This window comes from Xyrauchen texanus, chromosome 23, assembly GCF_025860055.1.
Source record: "Xyrauchen texanus isolate HMW12.3.18 chromosome 23, RBS_HiC_50CHRs, whole genome shotgun sequence".
Classification (NCBI taxonomy): domain Eukaryota; kingdom Metazoa; phylum Chordata; class Actinopteri; order Cypriniformes; family Catostomidae; genus Xyrauchen; species Xyrauchen texanus.
The window spans coordinates 42,243,545-42,268,251 of record NC_068298.1 but is presented as its reverse complement, the minus strand read 5'-3'; the positions used below and the strand labels follow the sequence as shown (position 1 = coordinate 42,268,251).

The window sequence follows — 24,707 nt, the reverse complement described above, 5'->3', positions numbered from 1 at the left end:
ATAATGTGGCATCAATTGTGTAAAGACTTGCCGGTGTTATGGCCATCGCCATTTTTTAAATGTACTTCAGTCACCTTCACTATAAGCTGTTGTATGAACAGGGCCTTTAAAGATTCACATCTGGTGGCGACTGTGAAGAGAATGTAGTAATGGAGACTATGCATTGTGAAATGTGGATGTGCATCATAGCTACAATCAGTGTTCAGAATATGAATGTCATATAATTTCTCAATAGCAGGCCAAATTCTGTTCTACTTCTAAAATCTTTTGCTGGCCATATCAGGACAGCTGGAGTTTGGACACCCCTGCAGTATACGAAGCAAAATACGGTCAGATATGTCTATAGACCAATAATTTGTCAACGTCACAGCTTACGTACCAAACTGAAGGGGTGGTAAAAAGTCGGGACCTTTGTAAATCTATATTCATCTGTATTACTGACACAAACTATGCAACATGCCTATGCTAGATAGTGAAAACTAAATAATGCTTATCAGTTATCGTTGTAGCCTGCACACCTTTTATTCTCAAAAAGCGATGTAAACACAAATTACCCAGCCATGCAGGTGCTGTTCACAGTCAATATGTAGTGACTGTTCTGGTCAGAAGTGATCATACCTATGCCCTATTCATTTTTAAGACTTTACCCTGGGTTGCACCTATATTAGGGAGTACATCTTGAGGAGACAAACCATGGAAAGAGTCTGACCCATTTTCTTTGGTATTCATTGTGACCTCTTGGCAAGCCTCTTTTACATTGAACACAGCACCACTTCAAAGGCTTTTTTTTTTGCCACCACAGTGTGTAAGTGCTGTAATGGTTGTAAACACTGGTTTTGGTCTTATTTTGGTATCAAATGTATGTGAGAGCAAAACCTTTAACGGTGACTTCTTGTTGTCGCCCTCATGCAGGAAACTACAGATTGGTCCACTGGTGTATGCTGCAAACAGAAGGGGAGCTGACCATACTTCGGAAGCACAAGCTGTGGTCAAGCTTTTTGGAGCTGTATGTCGATGATAGGAAAGCAGCAGAACTTCATCCAGATCTCTTGTTGAGAGCAGGTTTTCACTGCTGCTGGTGCTACAATGGCCAGTCTGGTTCTTAACGAGACTGGGATGGAGAATTGTGACATCGATGACTCCTTCAAGTACAACCTGTACGGTGTGGTGTATAGTGTTGCATTTGTGTTAGGACTGGTCACTAACTGCGCCTCTCTGTTTGTCTTCTGCTGTCGCATGAAGATGCGCAACGAGGCCACGCTCTTCATGACTAACCTTGCTTTATCAGACTTAGTATTTGTGTTTACGCTTCCTTTCAAGATCTTTTATAATGTCAATCGCCACTGGCCTTTTGGTGATACACTGTGCAAGATCTCAGGTGGGGCCTTCATCACCAATATCTACGGTAGCATGCTGTTCCTCACATGCATCAGTGTGGATCGCTTTCTGGCCATCGTTTACCCCTTCCGGTCACGTTCCATCCGTACCCGCCGCAATACCGTTATTGTGTGTGCTACCATCTGGTTGCTGATACTGGGTGGGGGTATGTCCGTGACCTTCTTCTCTTCCACCAACCAGTCCAAAACCAGCACCACCTGCTTTGAGGGCTTCTCCAAGAAAACATGGAAGACATATTTGTCCAAGATCACCATCTTTATTGAAGTTGTGGGGTTCCTCATCCCACTGATGATCAATCTAGCTTGCTCATCCATGGTACTGAGGACCTTACGTAGGCCCGCTACACTATGTCAGATTGGCACCAACAAGGAGCGAGTTCTTCGCATGATTGTGGTGCATTTGGCCATCTTTATCATTTGCTTTGTGCCTTACAATTCCGTTCTGTTCATCTATGCCATGGTGCGTACTCGAGCACTTGCAAGCTGCTGGGTGGAGAGGTTGGCACGAACGATGTATCCCGTAACACTTTGTGTGGCGACCTTCAACTGCTGCTTTGACCCAGTGGTCTACTACTTCACCTCTGAGTCATTTCAAAAATCACTGACCACCGGGAAGTGTCAGAGCAAGCAAGAAAACACACTGCGCAGTGAAGTTCCAGTGTTTAGCAAGGAAAACACTGACACAGAAGTAGCCTTTGAACCTAACACACTGATCAACAACGGAAAAGATCAGGCTGGTGAGACTCAGTTCTGACCAGGTCAAGTGGAACAACGTTTGGAAAGAATATAGAGTATGTACACTGGGAGTGACATTTCAGGATGTAGTGCCAGTTCAGGGCAATCTTATGATGAAGATAACACCATAGTGACTTTTTGCCTGCATCATGAAAACTTCCTTAACGCTCCGTTATCTCCCCATAGGCGTGCCAATTTTCAGATTTATCATGCGTTACTGCAATATATTTTATTATACATTTACATTTATGCATTTGGCAGACACTTTTATCCAAAGCAACTTACAGTGCAGTTATTACAGGGACAATCCCCCCAGAACAACCTGGAGTTAAGAGCCTTGCTCAAGGACACAATGGTGGTGGCTGTGGGGTTAGAACCTGTGGCCTTCTGATTAACCTGTGACCTTCTGATTAACCTGTGACCTTCTGATTAACAGCCCTGTGCTTTAGCCACTATGCCACCACCACTCCATTATAATTTAAACCTCTGGAATGAGATAAATACGGCATCAAAGTGACATTTAAAATATGGACAAAGGGTGACGTTTTGGAGATTTAGGCAATGGACCAAGTTACATTTGGAATACAAGAATATATTTTTGTGGCACAGGTAAAAAGTCATTATAGGGATGTATCGTAATGAGAGTGGTTTTGGTGAATTATTACTGGTTAAAAGACATAACTTAAATTTTGACTTTTGCACTGACAAGCACTGACAAGTAGAAGTGAGGAGTGAGACTGATAAAGCTTAAGGACAGGCTAAACACAGTTTTGTATGCCTGTTAAAGGAATAGTTACCCCCAAAATGAAAATTCTCTCATAATTTTCGCACCCTCATGCCATTTCGCACCCTCATGCCAATTTTGCCTTTTGCACTGACAAGCACTGACAAGTAGAAGTGAGGAGTGAGACTGATAAAGCTTAAGGACAGGCTAAACACAGTTTTGTATGCCTTTTAAAGGAATAGTTACCCACAAAATGAAAATTCTCTCATAATTTTCGCACCCTCATGCCATACCAGATGTCTATGACTTTCTTTTATCTGGTTTTCTTTTACATTTTTAGAAGAAAATCTCAGCTCTGTACATCCATACAATACAAGTAAGAATAAAATAAAGGCAGCATAAAAGTTATCCATACAGCTCCAGTGGTTAAATCCATGACTTCAGAAGCAATATCATTGGTGAAACAGATCAATATGTAAGTCATGTTGTATTTGCACCCTCCTAAGCGGGGGGTGCCACAAGAGCTCCCGACAAATTTTTACCAGTTGGTAGAGATTGCGTGTATTCATGAAGCTCTTACACATTTGGAGAAAATGGTTGTGTTAAAACTCTTTTTACCATATTATTCATGACCACATCACCGAGAACATTCTACAGAAACCCATGCTGTTCTCTGATCTTCAAATAAATCAACCAAGGACTTCTAGGTTGAAAGTTTTACCTGTCAATCAAACACTGTGCTAAAACAAGACTTTTTAACCATGTGTGGCTTTAAAGCACATTTACATGGACAAGAATGCTGTTGTTGACTCCAGAGGGTCACACGAGCAGCTAATGTGAGCTAGCGCTTTCCTCCAGATCCACATGCAACCAGTGACACAGATGAGAAAGGACGTAGCCTACCTCTAAATTGGAATAATACAATTCTGCACTAAACGTCATAAGTAAACAGCAGAAACAGTGTGTGAATTTTCTGCACTTTCTTTTTAATCTTGTAAATTTTGTGCACTTTATTATCATGCAGTAATTGGCAGCAGCAACACACTGATGTTATGATTGATGTATGTAGTCGTGAAATCAGTCTCCCTTCAAAATCTGAATCTATAAAATGTCAAACAGCATTTGTAATAATTGTGTATATATATATATATATATATATATATATATATATATATATATATATATATATAGCATTCTTTAGAAATGTTGGCCCATACTGATAGGATAGCATCTTGCAGTTGATGGAGATTTGTGGGATGCACATCCAGGGCACGAAGCTCCCGTTCCACCACATCCCAAAGATGCTCTATTGGGTTGAGATCTGGTGACTATGGGGGCCATTTTAGTACAGTGAACTCATTGTCATGTTCAAGAAACCAATTTGAAATGATTCGAACATTGTGACATGGTGCATTATCCTTCTGGAAGTAGCCATCAGAGGATGGGTACATGGTGGCCATAAAGGGATGGACATGGTCAGAAACAACACTCAGGTAGGCCGTGGCATTTAAACGATGCCCAATTGGCACTAAGGGGCCTAAAGTGTGCCAAGAAAACATCCCCCACACCATTACACCACCACCACCAGCCTGCACAGTGGTAACAAGGCATGATGGATCCATGTTCTCATTCTGTTTACGCCAAATTCTGACTCTACCATCTGAATGTCTCAACAGAAATCGAGACTCATCAGACCAGGCAACATTTTTCCAGTCTTCAACTGTCCAATTTTGGTGAGCTCTTGCAAATTGTAGCCTCTTTTTCCTATTTGTAGTGGAGATGAGTGGTACCCGGTGGGGTCTTCTGCTGTTGTAGCCCATCCGCCTCAAGGTTGTGCGTGTTGTGGCTTCACAAATGCTTTGCTGCATACCTCGGTTGTAATGAGTGGTTATTTCAGGCAAAGTTGCTCTTCTGTCAGCTTGAATCAGTCGGCCCATTCTCCTCTGACCTCTAGCTTCAACAAGGCATTTTCACCCACAGGACTGCCGCATACTGGATGTTTTTCCCTTTTCACACCATTCTTTGTAAACCCTAGAATTGGTTGTGCGTGAAAGTCCCAGTAACTGAGCAGATTGTGAAATACTCAGACCGGCCCGTCTGGCACCAACAACCATGCCACGCTCAAAATTGCTTAAATCACCTTTCTTTCCTATTCTGACATTCAGTTTGGAGTTCAGGAGATTGTCTTGACAAGGACCACACCCCTAAATGCATTGAAGCAACTGCCATGTGATTGGTTGATTAGATAATTGCATTAATGAGAAATTGAACAGGTGTTCCTAATAATCCTTTAGGTGAGTGTATATATTTATGTACGGTTTTTACAATTCCTGACATGTATTCGTAGAAAATATTCACTGTCTTAGGTCAGTTAGGATCACTACTTTATTTTAAGAATGTGAAATTTCAGAATAATAGTAGAGAGAATTATTTATTTCAGCTTTTATTTCTTTCATCACATTCCCAGTGAGTCAGAAGTTTACATACACTTTGTTAATATTTGGTAGCATTGTCTTTAAATTGCTTAACTTGGGTCAATTTAATTGGCAAAATGACTAAAGGCTAAATATTTCAAAAATTATTTTGTGGAATTGTCCAAGCTGCTTAAAGGCACAGTTAACTTGTAGTATGTAAGTGTAAACTTCTGACCCACTGATATAGTCAATTAAAAGTGAAACAATCTGTCTCTAAACAATTGTTGGAAAAATGACTTGTGTCATGCACAAAGTAGATGTCCTGAATGACTTGCCAAAACATCTAGGTTACTGTTGTAACCTCCGTTCCCTGATGGAGGGAACGAGACTTTGTGTCGAATGAAGCGACATTAGGGGACATTAGGGGAATCAAGACGTGCTTTCCCCGTATTAGCATGAGAAACCTCTGCAGGGTGTGGATTACAGCCAAGGTGCCATGGACTTCTCGGGACTCGAGTCTGAAGCCAGTGCTGAAGTGGTCTCATATGCATCAACCCCAGTGGCACGAATGCCGCGGAGGATTTGCTGTGCCTGGCTTGAATAAGGGGACATGAGACATTTCAGCACCGACTGTCATTAAGACTGAGTCTAACTCCATGCCGAGAAAACAGATGGTCTGAACCGGGGCGAGCTTGCTCTTTTCCCAGTTGACCTGAAGCCCTAGACGGCTGAGCACAGTGACTCTCGAGAGTGGGCTAAGATGAGCCAGTTGTTGAGGTAATTGAGTATGCGGATGCCAACTTCTCTTAGCGGAGCAAGGGCTGCCTCTGCGACCTTCGTGAAGATGTGAGGGTTAGGGACATGCCGAAGTGGAGGACCTTGTACTGATATGCCTGGCTGTCGAATGTGAACCATAGGAATGGTCGGTGTCGAGGCAAGATAGAGACATGGAAGTACGCATCCTTCAGGTCTACCGCAGGGAACCAATCTTGATGCCAGACGCAAGTTAGAATGTGTCTTTGTGCAAGCATTTTGAACGGGAGTTTATGCAAGGCCCGGTTGAAAAAGATTGGTTGTAATCCGCCGCCTTTCTTGGGTATGATGAAGGGCTGTAGAAAACCTTCTTCATCTCAGCTGGAAGGACAGGCTGTATCACGTCTTTGAGAAAGAGGGTTGAGATCTCCGCACGTAGGTTGTTGGTGTCTTCGCCATCCACCGAGATAAAGCGGATGCCGCCGAAAGGGGATGGGGGCCTGGCAAACTGAATCGCATAGCTGAGTCGGATGGTCCTGGCCAGCCAGCGTGACTGGTTGGGAAGTGAGTGCCACGCATCCAAGCTCCGTGCGAGGGGCACTAAGGGGACGATAGTTTTTGATGTACCTGGCGAGGCTACACAGCGGTGTGGAGCAGGTAGTGTGGTGTCGGGAGGCAAAAGCGCATCCCGGGGCTTTGGTGCTGAGAGAACATGAAGCACTTACCTTGGTCCGCACACCCGGCAGGGGGCAGGTTAGTGACTGAGAAGGAGGTCCCGTGTAGGCGTCCTCTAGACTCATCAGAACCGGCCGGCCGGTGGGCAGCAGTCGTAGGTCCGGCGTTCTCAGGGCACAGGTGGAATACAACCGCTCTGTCCACCTGTTGGACCTCCGAGTACCTGTGGGCCGCCCCGTCGTTGAGGGTAGTGAGAGCGGATGAGTGAGGAGGTCGGTTGCGGGCAGTGAAAGGTGCCTTCCACGACCTCGTAAGCTCATCACACACCCCGGAAGAAAGGAACCGGAAGGGGGGCATGGCTTTGAGCAGCAACCAGACCCGAGGAGCTAATCGTCTTGCTGTGAAGGCTGTGGGGAGGACGGAGGGTTCCAGTCCAACCCCACACTGATGGCGACCCAGGCAAGCATGTCGGCCATCTGCGTGTCAGCCTCAGACTGGGCGTGCTGACCCGAAGGAGGCAGGCCCGTCGAGTCTTCCGAGTCAGACGGCGGAATGCTCACCGATGCAGCGGTGAACTCATCATCCAGCTCGGGGGGGCTCGAGGGAGTAAACAGACTGGCCGTGAGACAAGCCGCTTTCACCTCGAGCTCAGACGGAAGTCAGCGAGTGTGACGGTGGGCGGGTGGTTTGTGGGGATCTACCCAGCGAAACTGAGCCCTCTGCCATCCCCAAATCACCTCCATCGCCAGCCGGGTCATCCTCAATCCCGTGGGAAGAAGGAGCGATGCGGGGAGCGGCTGAAGTGGCATTCCTCTTTAACAAGGAAAGCTGCGACTGTAAAGTTGCCATGGTTAAGTTCTCGCTGTGAGAACACGAACCATCCATAAATGCTGCCTCAGTGTGATCGCGACCGTCAGGAGTGGAGAGAAATCATCCGCCTCCAGGAACTACACAGGGGCGGTAGGGCATCTTTATAAAGACGCGTCCTGAAAAGGACGTTCGTGTGTATTGCTCTTTTAGAGAAAATAAACTCTTTTAGGAAAATACTCTCTTTTAGCAGTGCTGTCGAAGCACCCAGGGGCAAATGTGCACTGCCGTGTAGAAAAGGAGAAAAGCTGCTTATATGCGCCATAGATCCAACAGCATAAGCTCTGCAGAGGTGAGTGGAACAGTTAGGGATCTCAGCTCGCTCATCGCACAACCGCTCGGCTCCGAAGAAGAAATCTGAATGAACAGAGGCTTGATTCCCTCCTTTTATTCCCGTATGTCCGGGGGAGGGAATTCTGTCTCTCAAATTCTCATTGGCCTTTTTCTCATGTTCAGAAGTAACCGAGGCCTTCAAGAAAGTCCCCTAGTGTCACTTCATTTGACACAACGTAGAAGTGAGTGACCGATGGGGATAGCAAACTATAGTTTGCTAATATTTATTCTGTGGAGTGGTTAAAAAATTTGTTTTCATGACTCAAACTAAGTGTATGTAAACTTGTGACTTCAACTGTGTGTGTTTGTGTGTGTGTGTGTATATATATATATATATATATATATATATATATATATATATATATTTTTTTAATATTATATATTTTTTTGTGCTGGGACTCACAAACTCCCGAGTGTCAGAACTTACACTGTGTGTGCCCAGCCTCTGCTTTTGTTTTTGGTGATTTGCATTCTTCATGCATATTGCCCCCTACTGGGCAGGGAGGAGAAGTTATAGGAAAAAAGGACTTAAATATCTATCTGTTTCTCACCCACACCTATCATATTACTTCTGAATACATGGATATAACCACTGGAGTATAGTTTACTTGTATGCTGCCTTAATGTGCTGTGGGGCTTCAAAGTTTTGAACCCTGTTAATTTGCATTGGATGAACCCACAGAGCTAAAATATCCTTCTGAGAATCTTAATTTGTGTTCTGAAAAAAAAAAATCATACTCATCTGAGGTGAGTAAATGATGAGAGAATTAACATTTTTGGGTGAACTGTTCCTATAATATCTTTCCGCTATTAAAAATACATGTATACTTAAGCCGGTGTTTTTACACAGACATACCAATGTGCTAAAGCTCACATCATTGTGTTTGGTTGATCAGTATTACCACACTATTTTTATTTTGTCATTATGAAACAAATGTCTTTTGTATGTATATACAGTGTTAATACATCTTGATGTGCTCATGCATACATGCACAAATGTTCATGATAAAGGAACAGACCCAACACTGTTGAAGGATTAAACCCCGTTCACACCATGGGTGTCATTGACGCTTGGTGTCACAAGACTTTGTGATCTGTGTCGCTGGTGGGTGTTCCTACTGCTGCCACTGCTCTAACGTTATTGATGGACTGCACAACTGACCATAGTTAGTAGTGTTTGAGATGCTGATTACAGATGATACTACCGATAAAACTAAGATATCATTCTAACCTGACAAGGAATCAGTTATTTTGCCTCTAAAAATGCTCATTCTGCAGGGGAGAATATTTTAAATAAACTGCAGCCATTCTTAATGCGTCATATCATTAAACTAGATGAACTTTATATCAACATATGAATCAAACTCACTCAGAATGCCGACACGGTTTTCCATGCGTAATTTTATTTGCTCATATCCATGCACGTTTTTACAGAAAAATGATACAGAACAATGAAATCGCTCACAGAAACTTTTTCTTCTCCATCTTACCTGCATTCTACTCCAGTATCACATCTGCCTGGAGACGGATGACGTGAGCTCCACTGTCTTCACTCTCATTGATTGACGGCGATATCTGTCACTAACGGCCGCAACAATTAGTGTCGCTGGAATTCACTGTGCTCTAATTAAAAATGTGTGGGATTGTGTCGGTTCGTCGCGTAATGCCGCTGGTGGTGTGAACGGAGCTTAAGCTTTCCCAAAAATTAAAATTCTGTCATGGTTTAAACACTGTTTATGTTGTTCCAAACTAGTTTGACCTTCTTTCTATCATGGAATACAATAGGAGACGTTAGACAGAATGTTAGCATCAGTCACAATTAATTTTATGGACAAAAAGTACAACAATAATGCAATGAAAGGGAATGGTGACTGAAGCTAAGATTCTGCTTAGCAGCACCTTTTATTCTCTATGGAGGAAATTAAGTCATGCAGATTTCGAATTAGATATAGGTTATGACAAAAAAAAATCATTTTGGGGTTTTATACTGCTATAAAAAAAAAATCTTTTTTTACTGTTTGTAGTAATGTTTATGTAAATATTGTGCTCTAAATGAGCAAACTTTTTTGCCTTTTATTAAGAAATAATTATGATAAGCAGTTAAATGATCAATCTTTATGATATATATTAATATATTTTGTAGTTTAATGTGTCACAAATTGGAGATTAATTAATTTTATAAAATAAAACAATGGAAACCAGACCATATTTGCAATGGCTTTACAATGTAATTACGATGTGCTGGTAATCAGAAGGTTGTTAGTTGAAACCACAGAAGAGAAGAGTCATAAACAATCTGCTGGTTCTTAGGACCCACATTTTCACGACATCAGAGGTGGTGATCCAACACTCCACAAAATTGCTTCAAATTTGTTCCAAAATACAGTTTGATTGGTCTTATGACCTTTGATGTTAACAACAAAACATATAGGGAAGTGTTTTCTCCTGCCATTGAGTATTTATATGCACAAATTCCCCCGTCCCCTCAACAAGGTTTTGCTCAGAGGAGCAGCAATATGAGTTTCTAAGGGAGCTACAGAGTGGCTTATGCAAGAGAATGTGGGCTATGAAAAAACTGGGTCTTATGTGCAGGGAAAATCCTCTGGTGTTTCATTCTCTTCATGAAATGCTGATTATGACTGCAGCAATGGGGCTATTGTCTAAGGCTGAATGAGCATTCTCTGGCTTATTGGTGCCCACGTCTTGAGCGCTGCCATAATTCTCTTAAATATGTTGTTACAGACACTTTCTGGCACGTAACCAGTTTTAGATTAGAAAAAAGGACTCCAAATCCTTCTCATTGAGTTGTTTTACATGGTGCACTAAATTCTGAACAATACGCATGGTGCAAAGGCCCAATAAATTGTTTAGAGTTTAATTATCTTATAAAAATGTTGATAATAGTTGAATTCTTTGAAAGGATTTAATTTTCTCTTTCTTTTTTTTTTAAGAAAAGAAGGGTTGAGTTGAAAATATAGTTATAATTTTTTTTTTGTGGGGTAATCAGCATTGTCACAAATGCTGTTGATTGCACTTAAATTGTTTTCTTACCCCATTGCCATTTTTATTATCTTGTTTTAAGCATAAACCTCACTGCATTTTGTATAAACCTTATGTTATTTTGCATCTCAAGTGCTTGACCTGTAGGGCACAGGGAAACTTGCATGCATAACTTGCTTATGTCCATTATGTCCAGTTATTTAAGTGAATATGAAATCAAGTCAACATGAAACTGCATTCTAAAGCCATTTCTGTCATGCAACATATTTCCGAGGGAGACAGCATTCAATAAGATAAAAATGCAGGGTAGGACTTGATTTTATTCATAGGCAATTGATTGGATTGTGAAAAGTGATTTCTTTATGTGTGAAGGGCTGGGATTGAAAAATAAGAGGGCTAGGTGTCATCTGCTGAGAAGAAAAGTTATTTCAGATACTGAGCTATATTTATATTTATATTTATATCTACAGTATATTTTGATGAAAGATTTCAAAGATAAAAATTTTTTGTATTTAAAATAATATACACCAAATAATACACAATAAGAAGATGGTGTATTAAGAAATTAAAAAGAGTTAGCAATAAGTGATGTGTGAATTATATTTATTTTCAAAATGTATACATGTTCCTATACAATATATGGAGGACCAAATTACTAAAAATTAAATAGTTAAATAAACCATTAAATACATATTGAAATCGTTAAGTAGTAATAATAATAATCAAGTTAATCATTAAATCACCAAAAAAATAAATGTCCCTTTTTTTCATTTTAGCATTAGTTTGTATGCATTTTCATTTTAGTATTATCTTGCTTTTTTTTTTTTTAATCTATGCATGAGCTTTGTGTCTTTTCATTGTCTGGGTTAGTGCTATCAGCACGTCAATCACAGACAGTGAGCGTCACCTTTAAAAATCTATTTCTTTGGACTTTCTGGTTAGTGAGTTTAGGTGCATTTTGTTACGCCGCAACTATGGCTGAGCTTTTACAATAAGAGATTTGCAGATTAAGTTGCCAACCAAACATTGCCAATTACTTAATTTAAACCAATATAGAGAATGTAAGGGAATTGTTGGCCGAAATAAATGCTATTAATGATGTAACATCGGCTTAGGTGTTCATTATGGAAGAGGAGGTCCTACTTGGATATGTTGAGTGACATGTTGATATCCCTAACCCTTAAATTGAAAATGAGAGACACAAAGCTCATGTGTAAATGAAAAATAATCTCAAAGATAATGATAAATTGAAATACAAGGGAAATTTATTGATTTAATGATTAATTTAATAAAAATACATTCTAATAATGTATAGTGCATTTACATTCATAATTTAATAATATATTTCAATAATTATTTTATGTGTCATTTTTGAGTAAGTTGACACTCCATACCTATTCTCTAGGTAACACATTTTTAAAGCATTTAAGGGTTTAGCAAGTGATGAGCAAATAGTGATAAAAGACTGTGATAGTGTGCTGAAACATTAATGAAACATATTTTATACTATTGTTTAAGAAGATCTGTTTCTATACATATACAGGAATACAAACAGGGGAATTCACTAATTATGAATTACAACCGATTAAAGCACACATTTATTTGCACATGCTGTTTAGTGCCTGATCCACTAAAGGAATTATCCAGATCAGGCAACGATGTAAACGCACACAAAAAATCTGTTCTAAAGGCAATCTGTGTCCCAATTCCAATTTAAATACTCAAGATGCAGTAAGATTTCAGCACTGATTGCACCTGCATAAATTAGATGGCTGATTACTGAACAAGACGCAGGTTTGTGCTGAAATACCATGCATAAAAGTGGCACAACTGTTTATTGAATTTGCCCCACAGAGTCATTTTCTTTCCTCAAATGGAGTACAGTTATATAGATTCTAGGTTGAACACTCATACACAGTAAAATGTAAAAGTGGTTCTGGTTCTGAGGCTGGTTCTTTATGGAGCCAAATCAATCTCATTAATAATTCACGCACAAAAAAAGATTCACACATGCTCACATGCATGAAACCTAATTCAGGTACACCCAAAAAATATAACGTGCGTGAAAAAATTTTATATTCAAGTGGTGGTGGTGTAGTGGTCTAAAGCACATAACTGGTAAACTGGTAATCAGAAAGTTGCTGGTTCGATCCCCACAGCCACCACCATTGTGTCCTTGAGGAAGCCACTTAACCCCATGTTGCTCCGGGGGGATTGTCCCTGTAATAAGGGCTGTAAGTCGCTTTGGATAAAAGCGTCTGCCAAATGCATAAATGTAAATATTCACAAAAAGCTATGCACAAAATAAAAGTATCCATACGTAAAATACATTTTACAAACGCAAAACATACTTCATAGATATACAACTAGTCGCAAATAGTTTCGAATGTTTAAAATGTACGAGTGTATCCATGAATCTGAATGTGCACATCGTCATTCTCGTGTGAATCCCCTCGGATTTGTGTGTGTGTGTGTGTGTGTGTGTGTGTGTGTGTGTGTGTGTGTGTGTGTGTGTGTTTTTGAGACTTTCCTGGCAGAGCTGTCTTCCCACGTGGGTCTGTCGTACTCTTTAGCCAATCAGATGCGAGCTTAACCAATCATATCATAAGCCACTGATTATGCGCACCTTTTGCGCAATATGGATTAATTAGAACGGAAATTAAGCCTTTAACATCAGTAATCCAGCATGGCGAAGGAAGAACGGGAAGTAATTTTTTTTTTGTGCTGCTATTATTATTATTATTGTTGTTTTTATTATTAGAGTCACACATACATATTCAGATTTTTTTCTCAGTATTAGTAAGTTGTCTATTTTATTTATTCAATAAAAGTATCAATACTGTCATTATGTTTCAAAAACATTTTACGTCACTTACCCATGCTTCTCGTTCTTCGTTCGCCATGCTGGATTACTGATGTAAAGGCTTAAAGTTTTTAGATCCATTTTAAAGTTTTTAGATCCATTTTAAAGTTATATATATATATATATATAGTGCCACCAAGAGGTGGAGATGCACAATTGTTTTTCTGTGTCGTTTGAATTACTCCATGCAGTCACTTATTTCCAGGGGTTTCAGTACAGCGTAAAAATGTGACGTGGTAGTGTAGGCGTTCTCCTAATTCAAAATTTGCATAGTTCATATGCACTTATATTGCAAACGGTAACAAAAATTATTTATCGTTACTCGTTCTTTACATTAAAATGCTACCGCATCTTTTACAAAATCATCTGCCTCTGTATCATAGTAAAACAACAAAAACATTTACCGATTTCCCTATTTTGTCTTAGATTCTCCATGGCTGTTCCATCAGTTTGCTGTCGCTGTTATGAAAAGCCCGCGGAAAGAAGGCACTATAATGCACATGTGCGCTGACCTGAAATTTGTTTTATGTCATGGCCACGCCCCTTGTGCGTCGCTGTACTGAAACCCCTGTACTTTAGTGAATGCCACATAGGCGTACCAAATTTGGTGGCAATATCTGATTTTGTATATCTGAGTTCTAACCATTTCTGGAAAAAGTGGCCACGCCATTAGGAATAAATAAAAATGTCAAAATTCCTTTGATAACTTTTCATTTCATTCCGATCGGGCGAACAGCCTACGACTAGTTAGAAAAAGTAATCTTTTAAAATGATCTCAAGTATTAAATGGATGTTTTCTTTCACACCAATGGTACTTGAGGCTAAATTGTTCAGAATAAGGAGATCTACAGTATAGTATGAATAAAGTGTTTGTGAAAAAAAAAAAGCGTAATATACAACAATTTACATGTATTTAAAACACCATAGCGCCTCCTGGTGGCCAACTTTTTAAAATATTGCACGGACCGATTGGGCCAAGAGACAAATAGGCCTACCAAGTTTAGTTCTGATCTGCCTTATTTAAACCTATTTAAAAGCTGCTAAATGCTGATTGGTTGATGGCAGACATGTTTTTAAAGATATACGACTGACCTCACAGACCTTGATGGCTCCTTGGACAAAGACACTCTATATGCCAAGTTCTGTGTCTCCACGACACCCAGACACTTTTAGGGCAAAAAATAAATAAGAAAAATAAGAAAATTTTGTACAATTACAATAGGGTTCAAACAGCTTTGCTGACAAAAACCAATAAGGTTTCTAGATCTTCAGGCTTGAACCCCTAATAAATATTCTAACAAAAACCACAGGGTTTCTAGCCCTTCAGGCTTGAACCCCTAATAATAATAAAAATAACACTAACAGAAACAGTAGGTGCCTACACACCTTCGGTGCTTGGCCCCTAATAAGAACACTAACAAACACAATAGGGGTCTTTAACTTAGAGGGCTTGACCCTTAATAAAAAGAACACTAACAGAAACAATAGGGACCTTAGCACCTTCAGGCTTGAACCCCTAATAAATATATCTGCAAGCAACAAAAATCGGGGTCCAAGCACCAATGGCTCAAGTAGACTATTAGGTCTTACAATTGTTAACAAAGTCAACAATCTTGAATCTCTACTGGTAAGTTAGGGTTTGATGAAACAGCTTACAAAAATGCATTCTGGTCTCAAATTTGACAACTGGCCTCTCATCCTGGCCAACCCGCTCTACATCCTCCACCCCCTAGCTATCCGATGTTCTCTGTGAACATTGCTCTAAACTCAGAGCAGCAGAGAGAAAATGGAGAAAATCGAAAGATCTTGCTGACCTAAGTATGTATCACTCACTCCTCTCTTCCTTCTCGGCTAATGTCTCCACTGCAAAAACATCATACTATCACAACAAAATGAACAATTCTTCTGATACTTAAGAAAACCATAAATCTTTAAAATTTAAGAAAAAAAAAAAAAGATGAAAATCAGTACAAATACAATAGGGTTCCAGCAGCTTCGCTTCTTGGCCCCTTAATAATAAGAATAAGAATAATAACAATATCAGAAAAAATACAATAGGGTTCCAGCACCTTCCAAGAACCAAATTAGCTAGAGAGGAATAATCATGATTAGAAGTTCTGGAATACGTTATGTCATATTGGATGTTTAAGTGTTGTAACTAGAGCTGCAGGGTGAAATTATGTTAGAGTTTCACAAGACGGCATCCATTACCAGCTTTTTGTTTTGAAACTCATTGCTAATCTTACTTATGCTTTCATGGCCTCCATGACTAAATTAAGTTATGGTTGGGGTTAGAATATCTGTCAACAGCAGTGAGTTTAACTTTATTATGGAATCATAAGATGACTGGTTTATTTTACATATCTTTTGCAATCCTCCAAACCAATTGAGTTGCTGGCCAAAATTTCCCTTAGAAACAAAAACATTGCACAAAATATGATAAGAAGATTCTGAGGAATGCTAAAAAAATTGACAAATGAAATAATTTACTGAGATCAGCTGCAGAGTACACCAGTGATTTGGTGTTTGGAACCTGTACTACTTTAAAATTTTTGTCAATTTGCTAGCCAGCTAGCCAGACTGTTGTTGTCCAAAAAAACGATCACCACCCTCTGGCCTAATCAGATCCTGCTTAAAGACCAGCAAGCATTTGGGGCTTGTACAGAACCTGTTTTTCCACCCTGGAACTGCCTTTTCTGCGGAGGAAACACTTAAAACAGTCAGAGAATATGCCAAAATAAATCGGCTGGACCGATTGACTTGAAATTTTGCATGCAGTGTTTGTGTCAAAGGTGCCATTAAGGTCTATAAAGGACAGCCATATACCTAGAAAAACATGGCTGCCATCAGCAAAATCATATTTTAGCAGCTATTTGATCTAGTCCTAGTCCATTCTCCCGATCTGAACCAAACCAGTGCAGGAAGATTCTCTGGAGTTCCATTATTAATAATTATCAAAAAAAGTTTTAACCTTCGATTAAATGTCACAAAGCTACACCAAAACATAAAATATGTGCATTGTCACTTTTACTTAAACAGTTATAACTGTTAAATGGAATGAGATATTTCCAGAAAATGTATGTATTCGGAGGACATATGATAAAAAATTGCATACCTATGCCTCTTGGTGGCGCTATAACAGTCAGGAATGTAAAAAATACCAAATCTGTGTGATACATCACCAGACCCACAAATTATGACTTTTCAAAAGGATGGTACGGTGCACTCAAAAAAAACATCCCCAAAAAATCCTATTGACTTTGCACTGTGACAAAGTTTGACGGATCATATCTCTGGATCAGAATATCCTAGAAATTACAGTAGATTTTTTTACTTGGGTGAACAATCATTCTTCAGGTATGATCATGCAAACTACTTATCCATGCCCTAGCAACCATTAAGAGCACCCTAGTAACCACATCCCACTGACTTCCATTCAAAATGCTTGTATTGACCAATATCTATCAAATTAAAGTCCAAACGTAGCGAAACGTCATACACATAGAAAACACGACATTTTGAGTCTGCATGCAAAGTCACGAAAAAATGGATCGGGGATGCTACAACAAAAAATGCTCACAACTCCTCAATCGTATGATCAATGATGTTGAAAATGGTATGCATCTTGTAGGGGGCAAAGTCTAACTTTGGACTCAGGGTAGCAAGGAGCCCTTTGAGAATCACCTTAGAAACTTCCAAGCAACCAAGTTACAAATCACATTTCTTTGCTCAAGAACATCACAGAGACTTCATGCTTCATTCATTTGACTCAGGGCAGCAAGGAGCCTTTTGAGTATTAACTTTGTAACTGCCCAGCAACCAGATGGGGTTACCTTAGCAACCAAGTATCAAATCACATATCTCTTCACTAGAACATCAGAGAGATTTCTGGTTTCATTCATTGGACTCAGGGTAGCAAGGAGCCTTTTGAGTATCACCATGGTAACTGCCTAGCAACCAGATGGGGTTACCCTAGCAACCAAGCAAGAAATATATTATCTCTGCACCAGAACCTTGTAGAGACTTTGGGCTTCGCTCATTTGACTCAGGGTAGTAAGGAGAATTTTGAGTAATCCCTTGGTAACTGCCACACAACCAGATGGGTTTACCATAGCAACCAAGTAACAAATCACATATCTCTTCACCAGAATATCGTAGAGATTTCTGTTTTCATTCATTGGACTCAGGGTAGCAAGGAGTCTTTTGAGTATCACTGTGGTAACTGCCTAGCAACCAGATGGGGTTACCTTAACAACAAAGTAACAAATCACATTCCTCTGCACCAGAGCGTCGTAGTGAGTTCTGGTTTCTTTAATTTGACTCAGGATAGCAAGGGACCTTTTTAGTATAACCTTGAAACTGCCTAGAAACCAGATGAGGTTACCCTAGCAACCAGGTAAAAAATATTTTTTTTTTCCCAATTTTCAACAAATTTAGTTTAGGCAGGATCTATTGTGTCATTTAGTATTATTTGTCATCCACTTGATCATTTCTGTAAATTCTGATTATTTTGGTTATTTCTTCACATGTGCTTGGACCCTGATGATTGCCACTTGTGGCTATATTTAGGGGTTCAATCCAAAGGGCTGAAACCCTATTGCAATTGTATGGATTTTTATTTTTAGCATTATTCTGCCCTAAAACTGATTGTGCAGACCAAATCATTAGTCGTAGAGACCTGAAACTTTGAGGGAAGGTAGTCCCCCAGAGCACTACAGCGTATACAAGTTTTGGCCTGATCGTCCTCAAGGTCAAGTCAAGTCAAGTCAATTTTATTTGTATAGTGCCTTTCACAACAAACATAGTTTCAAAGCACCTTTACAGAAGATCAGGCATTAACCGACTGATAAAACTGTAATGTCTATAATGTCGATGAATCATCATTGTGTAATTTAGAAAAAATGCTATTGTTAATCGTGTTTAAAAATAAGTAATTGTAATTGCAAAATAATGTTAATTGTTTTAATAACCCCAGTGAGCAAGCTGAAGGCGACTGTGGCAAGGAACACAAAACTCCATAAGATGTTGAATGTCAAGAATGTAGGTGAAGGCAGACGAGGAGCGAGGATTTAGATGCAGCGGTTTTTATTTAAACAAAACAAATGGTAACAGACACTACAGGAACAAAGGAAATACCCGCGATGGGGAAAAATAAAGCAAAACAACAAAACAACACGAAAGACATTAGATGGGTATAACGGGTAGGAGAAACAATGACGGAGAGCACGGACACAAGCATCCACAAACATTAAAGACCGACAGGGGAATGGAGAAATAAACAGGGTTTAAATACACGAAGTGATGGAACTAAACGATAACCAGGTGAAAACAATGAGTGAGTGCTGGCAGGTGGTGAGGGCAAGGAAAGATGGGAAGTGTAGTTTTCTTAGACAGGGACTGGTGAAAACACGGGCCGGACCACAAGGAACGTGACATGGAGTGTGAAGTGCTAAGTGAAACAGAAAACACGGGACAGACAACAAGGGATCGTGACATTGATTAATGGAGAAAAATAACCTTGGGAGAAACCAGACTCACTGTGGGGGCTAGTTCCCCTCTGGCTAACATCATGAATATAATGTAAATATTACTTATGTATAGTTAAAGTCATGGTTTAAAATGATTAAACTAAGTAAGTGTTAAGGGTCAGTGTTAAAATATCGATTATGTTTGAACTGTAAGATTAATGACCAATGTTCATCCTGGATTAACTGCAGAAGTTCACATAGATGCAATGTCCTTGGCTGATGAAGGCTTTTGTTGGCAGTTTGTTGTCTATGCATTCCATTTCAAGATCGTAGTCCATCAATAGGCTGAGGTGTTGCAGGTCTTATGGTTGGAGTTGGCATCAGTTCATCCTCTCAAGTCCATCATAATAGACTGAAGTGATGTTTGGCTGGCACCGGCTGCATTTAGTCATCATCATTCAGCGACATGTAGCAGTGGAGTCCAACAGGAAGCAGGAATGTTGCTGGATCCAGCCGGTTCTGGTGACCTCAGCATAGGAGTCCCGAGGTTGAGACAGGGAAACAAATAAAATAATATAAGCATAGATGCCATTCAATTTATTGCAGAGTTATAAATCACGATCAATGTTTCTGGTTTCTGGTTCCGGCAAACCCAACTAAAGCAGCCTAATTGTGGGTTGGAGGACAAATTAGGTGTATGCCTGGCTAAATAGATGAGTCTTTAGTCTAGACTTAAACTGAGGGAGTGTGTCTGCATCTCGAACTGTGTTAGGAAGACTATTCCATAGTTTAGGAGCCAAATATGAAAAGGATCTACCTCCTTTTGTGGGTTTTTGATATTCTAGGAACTATTAACAGGCCAGAATTTTCATAACGAACGTGATGTGATATAGTGTGGTAGAAGGTCACTGAAGGTCACTGAGCTAGACCATTCAACGCTTTGTACGTAGTTAACCAAATTTTTTAATTAATACGTAATTTAACAGGTAGCCAATGTAACGATGATAAAATGGGGCTAATATGATCATATGTCTTGGTTCTCATTAGCAATCTGGCTGCTGCATTTTGAACTAATTGAAGTTTATTTATTGATCTTGCTGGACATCCTCCCAGTAATGCATTACAATAATCTAGTCTTGAGATCATGAACGCATGAATCATGGCCCCCAGCAGCCAATCAAATTTAAGCAAAATGGCTGTATAAATGGTGTAAATTATTGTATATTATCCAATGTTACCTGCTATTGTGAACTACATCTAGGACTACGTAGGTCAAAAATGATCAAAGAAAAGTTTAACTTTAGTTATTTATTTAGTTATTTAGGGTTTGCATTTATCATGTGGGTTGACCAAATGTATCCAAAAGCCTATAATTCCTAAAATAAATATTCAAACTTCTAAAGAATATTTGGAGATTGGGTGCTTTGTGGCTTTATAACATCTAAAAAGTTAATACAAATGACCACCATAACAAGTTAATTAGAAATACAAAACATTTAAAATACAGAGCATTTTGGGGGAATACAAACTGCAGATAAAAAAGAACACATCAATGAAGGGATTCAACTCTAAAACATTAAGACGGTGTGTTCATGCTTGACTGCAATCATAATCCAAAAAGTGATGCTTAAAAACAACATTTTAACAAAAAAAGAAAAATATACTTCAAAAGTAGTTTGATAATGTCTAAATATACATCCAACCTAATAAAAGTAAATAACTATGCCTGAAAACACTTTAAACATAGCTGTTTATATTTACATAGAGCTTTACAGGCATCTAGTGGCCACACCATAGTATTACATATGATTTTCTTAATTTCTTTCCACCAGAAGACACTAATCTGCCTTCATTCATTGGATTTTAAATGCCTTTGCTCTATTTTTTAACTTAAATACAGCATTAATTGAAAAATAATATCAAATGTATTTTCCTACTATTTTTTAAATAAACTTTATGCAAAACAAATAGTATATTCATTGTTCATTGTTAAATAAAACTACATGTATAGTAGGCTTAGATTAATATAGATAATCTACAAAGCCATGTTGCTTGTTTACTATTAGAGTTTGATAGAAAATAATACCTAGTACAGATGAACTCTCTATTTTAGCTTTATGATTAAAATCTTTCCAATAAGAAATACAAACCCATGTTTTAAGCAAAAGAATCGTTAATAATTACTGTGAAATTCCTGTTAACTATAGTACGGTATCACTACTGAAAATGTAATTTTATACAGCAATACAATTTGAAATAAAATATATGTAAATAATGTAGAATTATAATACTCACCATCAGTGGGAAAAATTACAGGTGGTCATGGGCCTTGATGTTTGGAGTGAGTTAAGACACAGTAAGATGGAGGCAGTTGCACAGATGATTATCGGTCAAAACGGAGCGATTGAATGTTGTTCATTGTTGAGAATGCAGACTCGCACATGTACAGTATTTCGAACCAAACGTCTAGGTTACGTATGTAACCTCCGTTCCCCGATGGAGGGAACGAGACATTGTGTCAAAGTGTCAAACCCAGTTTGGAGGCGTCGGTTGTGACCAGGACACGTCGGGACACCTGCCGCAAGGGTACTCCTGACCGTAGGAAGCAGAGGTCTGTCCAGGGTTTGAAGGTTTGGCGGCAGGCGGTGGTGACTTTCACACTGTGCATGCCGCGGAGGATGCCATATGCCCCAGGAGCTTTTGGAAACGTTTTAAAGGGACCACGGTGCCTGGCTTGAAGGAAGCGAGGCATTAACAGGAGAAACTTCCTCAGGGCAAAGAAAACAGCCAGCAGCTCTTTTTGCGCTGTGACCATTTCAGCACCGACTGTGCACGCTCGTTGGAGAGACGTGCTGACATTGAGACTGAGTCCAACTCCAAGTCGAGAAAAGAGATGCTCTGGACCGGGGTGAGCTTGCTCTTTTCCAAGTTGACCTGAAGCCCCAAACGGCTGAGGTGCCTGAGCACCTGGTCTCTGTGTTCACATAGTAACTCTCGCGAGGGGGCCAGGATGAGCCAATCGTCGAGGAAATTGAGTATGCGTATGCCGGCTTCTCGGAGCAGGGCAAGAGTTGCCTCTGCAACTTTCGTGAAGACGCGAGGGGACAGAGACAGGCCGAAGGGGAGGACTTTGTACTGATACGCCTGACCGTGGAACGCGAACCGTAGAAAGGGTTGGTGTCGAGGTCGGATCAAGACGTGAAAGTACGCGTCCTTCAGGTCTACCGCTGCGAACCAATCTAGATGCCGGATGCCAGATAGAATTTGTTTCTGGGTGAGCATTTTGAACGGGAGTTTGGACAGAGCCTGGTTCAAAACTCACAGGTCCAAGATCGGTCGTAAGCCGCCGCCTTTCTTGGGTACAACGAAGTAAGGGCTGTAGAAACCCTTCTTCGTTTCAGTTGGAGGGACAGGCTCTATCGCGTCTTTGATTAGTAGAGAGGCGATTTCTTCACAGAGGGACTTGGCATGTTCGCCGTATACTGCGGAAAAATGGACGCCCGCGAAGGGGGGATGAGGCCTGGCAAACTGAATTGCGTAACCGAGTCGAATGGTCCGGTGCAGCCAGCGTGACGGGTTGGGCAGTGAGAGCCACGCTTCTAAACTCCGTGCTAGGGGCACCAAGGGGACCAGTATTTTGGACATACCCGGCGGGGCTTCGCAGCAGGGCGGAACAGGTAATATGGCGTCGGGAGGCAGTGAAGCATCCCAAGGCTCTGGTGCTGAGAATAGACTCAAAGCACTTACCTTGCTCCACACACCTGGCAGGGGGCAGGTTCGTGACTGAGGAGAAGGTCTGGTGTTGGCGTCCTCTGGACCGGCCGGGGAACAGTTGTGGGGCTGAGGGCGGGGGCACCGCGTTCAGGAAGCCAGGACCATTGATATCTGGAAGCAAAGTGCCGTGAGAACGGCATTTGCAGGCCAGATGACCCAGAGACAAAGGAAATAGCTCTTTTATTGAGAATTTGGGTACCGCAGCCCTTGTTAGGGGGTGCGGTAAATGAAAAAACACAAGATTCTCCTCCCGGCCCTCCACCGGGGGACGGAGCGGTCTCACCACCTCCGGAGCTAACGTCTTGGCCTCTGGGTGGGCTGTCTCAGGAGCGCCTGGGAGCCTTCCAGGTCCTGGAGGGGGTCCGTGAGACAGGGGGCGTGCGCTTCCCGCAGGTTGCTCGACGCTAGGGCTGAGAGCTGGGCCCGGGTTGAGGCGGCGCAGAAGGTTTCCTGGCCGCGGGAGGATTCCCTTGGCGAGCAGACGGGGCAGGGGCCGGGGCAGCAGGTTTGTGGCGGGGCATGATGTGTGAGATGGCCTCCGTCTGCTTCTTCACCGTGGAGAACTGCTGGGCGAAGTCCTCGACGGTGTCGCCGAAGTGGCCAAACTGGGTGACAGGGGTGTTGAAGAAGCGAGTCTTGTCAGCTTCACGCATCTCGACCAGGTTCAGCCATAGTTGACGTTCCTGGACCACAAGCGTGGCCATCGCCTGCCCGAGCGCCTGCACTGTGACCTTTGTCGCTCTCAGGGCGAGGTCGGTCGCTGAGCGCATTTCCTGCAGCGTGTCGGGATCAGGGCCACCCCCGTGCATGTTTCTGAGTGCCTTGGCTTGGTGGACCTGCAGGAGAACCATGGCATGCAGGGCGGAAGCAGCACGTCCAGCGGCGCTGTAGGCCTTCGCGGTCAGCGAGGATGTTGCTCTACAGGGCTGGGAGGGGAGTACAGGGTGGCCCCGCCAGGTGGTAGGGTTTCTGGGGCATAAGTGGAGCGCAACTGCCCTATCCACCTGGGGAATCGCCGTGTATCCGTGGCGCGTTCCGCCGTTGAGGGTGGCGAGGGCGGATAAGCAGGTGGCGGTGTGACGAGTGGAGAGGAGTGCTCTCCACGAAGACGTCAGCTCATTATGCACCTCCGGGAAAAAAGGGACCGGGGGGGTGAGGCTGTGAGATATCGTGCCCTCTGATGCAGCGGCGAGCTCAAGAGCAGACCGACTGGCTGTAAGGCGAGTCGCTGTTGCCTCGAGCATGGACGGGAGTCAACGAGCGTGCCGGCGGGTGGTCCGAGGGGGCGTACCCGGCGGAGCTGCACCCACTGCCCTCCCCAAATCGCCTCCATCGCCAACCGCATCGTCTTCAATCCCGTGGGAAGAAGGAGCAATGCGGGGGGCGGCTGGAGTGGCTTGCTTTCGGTTGAAAGCGAGCCGCGCCCGCAACGTTGTCATGGTCATGTTCTCGCAGTAAGAACATGAACCATCCACAAAGGCAGCCTCGGTGTGATCGCTACCCAGACACACGAGACAACGCCTGTGGCAGTCTGAAGCGGAGAGCACTCTACCACATCCAGGAACAACATGGGCGGAAAGCCATCTTTATAAAGACGCGTCCTTAAAAGGATGTTCAATGCCGCTGTGTTTTGCTCTTTTAGAGGAAATGACTCTTTTAATAAAATCAGTCTTTTATGAAAAAAACTTGTGAGAGTTTTTTTTA

At 41.5% G+C, this 24,707-nt stretch overlaps 1 protein-coding gene across 1 annotated transcript; it reads left to right on the top strand.

Moving 5' to 3' along the window:
* The first annotated feature begins 1,057 nt into the window (after positions 1–1,057).
* lpar4 (lysophosphatidic acid receptor 4) lies at positions 1,058–2,151 on the top strand. The gene has a single exon (XM_052088953.1). It carries the CDS (start codon positions 1,087–1,089, stop codon positions 2,149–2,151), a length of 1,065 nt encoding a protein of 354 aa, XP_051944913.1. The 5' UTR covers positions 1,058–1,086.
* The last annotated feature ends 22,556 nt before the right edge of the window (positions 2,152–24,707 follow it).